Source organism: Cyprinodon variegatus, unplaced genomic scaffold (assembly GCF_000732505.1).
Source record: "Cyprinodon variegatus isolate N-32 unplaced genomic scaffold, C_variegatus-1.0 Scaffold2, whole genome shotgun sequence".
NCBI classification, from domain to species: domain Eukaryota; kingdom Metazoa; phylum Chordata; class Actinopteri; order Cyprinodontiformes; family Cyprinodontidae; genus Cyprinodon; species Cyprinodon variegatus.
Genome location: NW_015150455.1, coordinates 2,055,945 through 2,056,601, shown reverse-complemented (window position 1 = coordinate 2,056,601; position 657 = coordinate 2,055,945). Strand labels below are relative to the sequence as shown.

Below are 657 nucleotides of genomic sequence, written 5' to 3'. Positions count from 1 at the left end.
TACGTTTTGTAATATATTTGTTGTTTGATATTATCTATGTGTTGGGTTAAAAGTTCTAAGTATGGCAGAGTGTCCATGCAGAAGGTTGTGAATCAGGTTGAGATTATGCATGACTTAGGTGAACACATCACTGAAGTGTACAGGCTATTTATTACTGCCATCTACTGTGAGGTAACTTTACAACTAGTGGTGTCCCATTTCTTAGGGAGAAAATCTTCACTTGCACTTCCCTCATTGAGTATATTTTACTGTGGAGGGAACTCATTGTAGTGTTCTACAACCAAGTGATAGAAATGGGAATGGGCGTAACATTTACAATCCTCTCTAACCACTTGTCTCCGAGAACATAAACTAGACCAAGGCATAAGTCAAACTTAAAAACACTAACTCAAACATACATCATACATCAATGATCAGCCCCCGACAGCTGGGCTCAACAGTATATAATGCAGAGGGAGCAGATCGATATGATGAATGATAATTAGTGAGAGAGGTGGGTTCGGCAGGTAAGAAAAGTGAGCAATTAGATGAGCTATCAGGGTTTCGATCATGACAGCCGCAGGTCCAGCAGGTTCTGTAAAAGTTTTTACCCCACTGCCATCAGACTTTTGACCTGTTAGAAAACTCTAAATAGGATAGAATAGAATAGAATAGAAT

At 39.3% G+C, this 657-nt stretch overlaps 1 protein-coding gene across 1 annotated transcript in view; it reads left to right on the top strand.

Annotated features, from left to right (window-relative positions):
• The first annotated feature begins 549 nt into the window (after window positions 1-549).
• LOC107081269 (C-reactive protein-like) overlaps window positions 550-657 on the top strand; it is an 8,750-nt gene continuing 8,642 nt past the window's right edge. Inside the window, exon 1 of the mRNA XM_015369500.1 lies at window positions 550-562. Coding sequence (XP_015224986.1) covers window positions 550-562 — 13 coding nt within the window. The remainder of the gene's footprint in view (window positions 563-657) is intronic.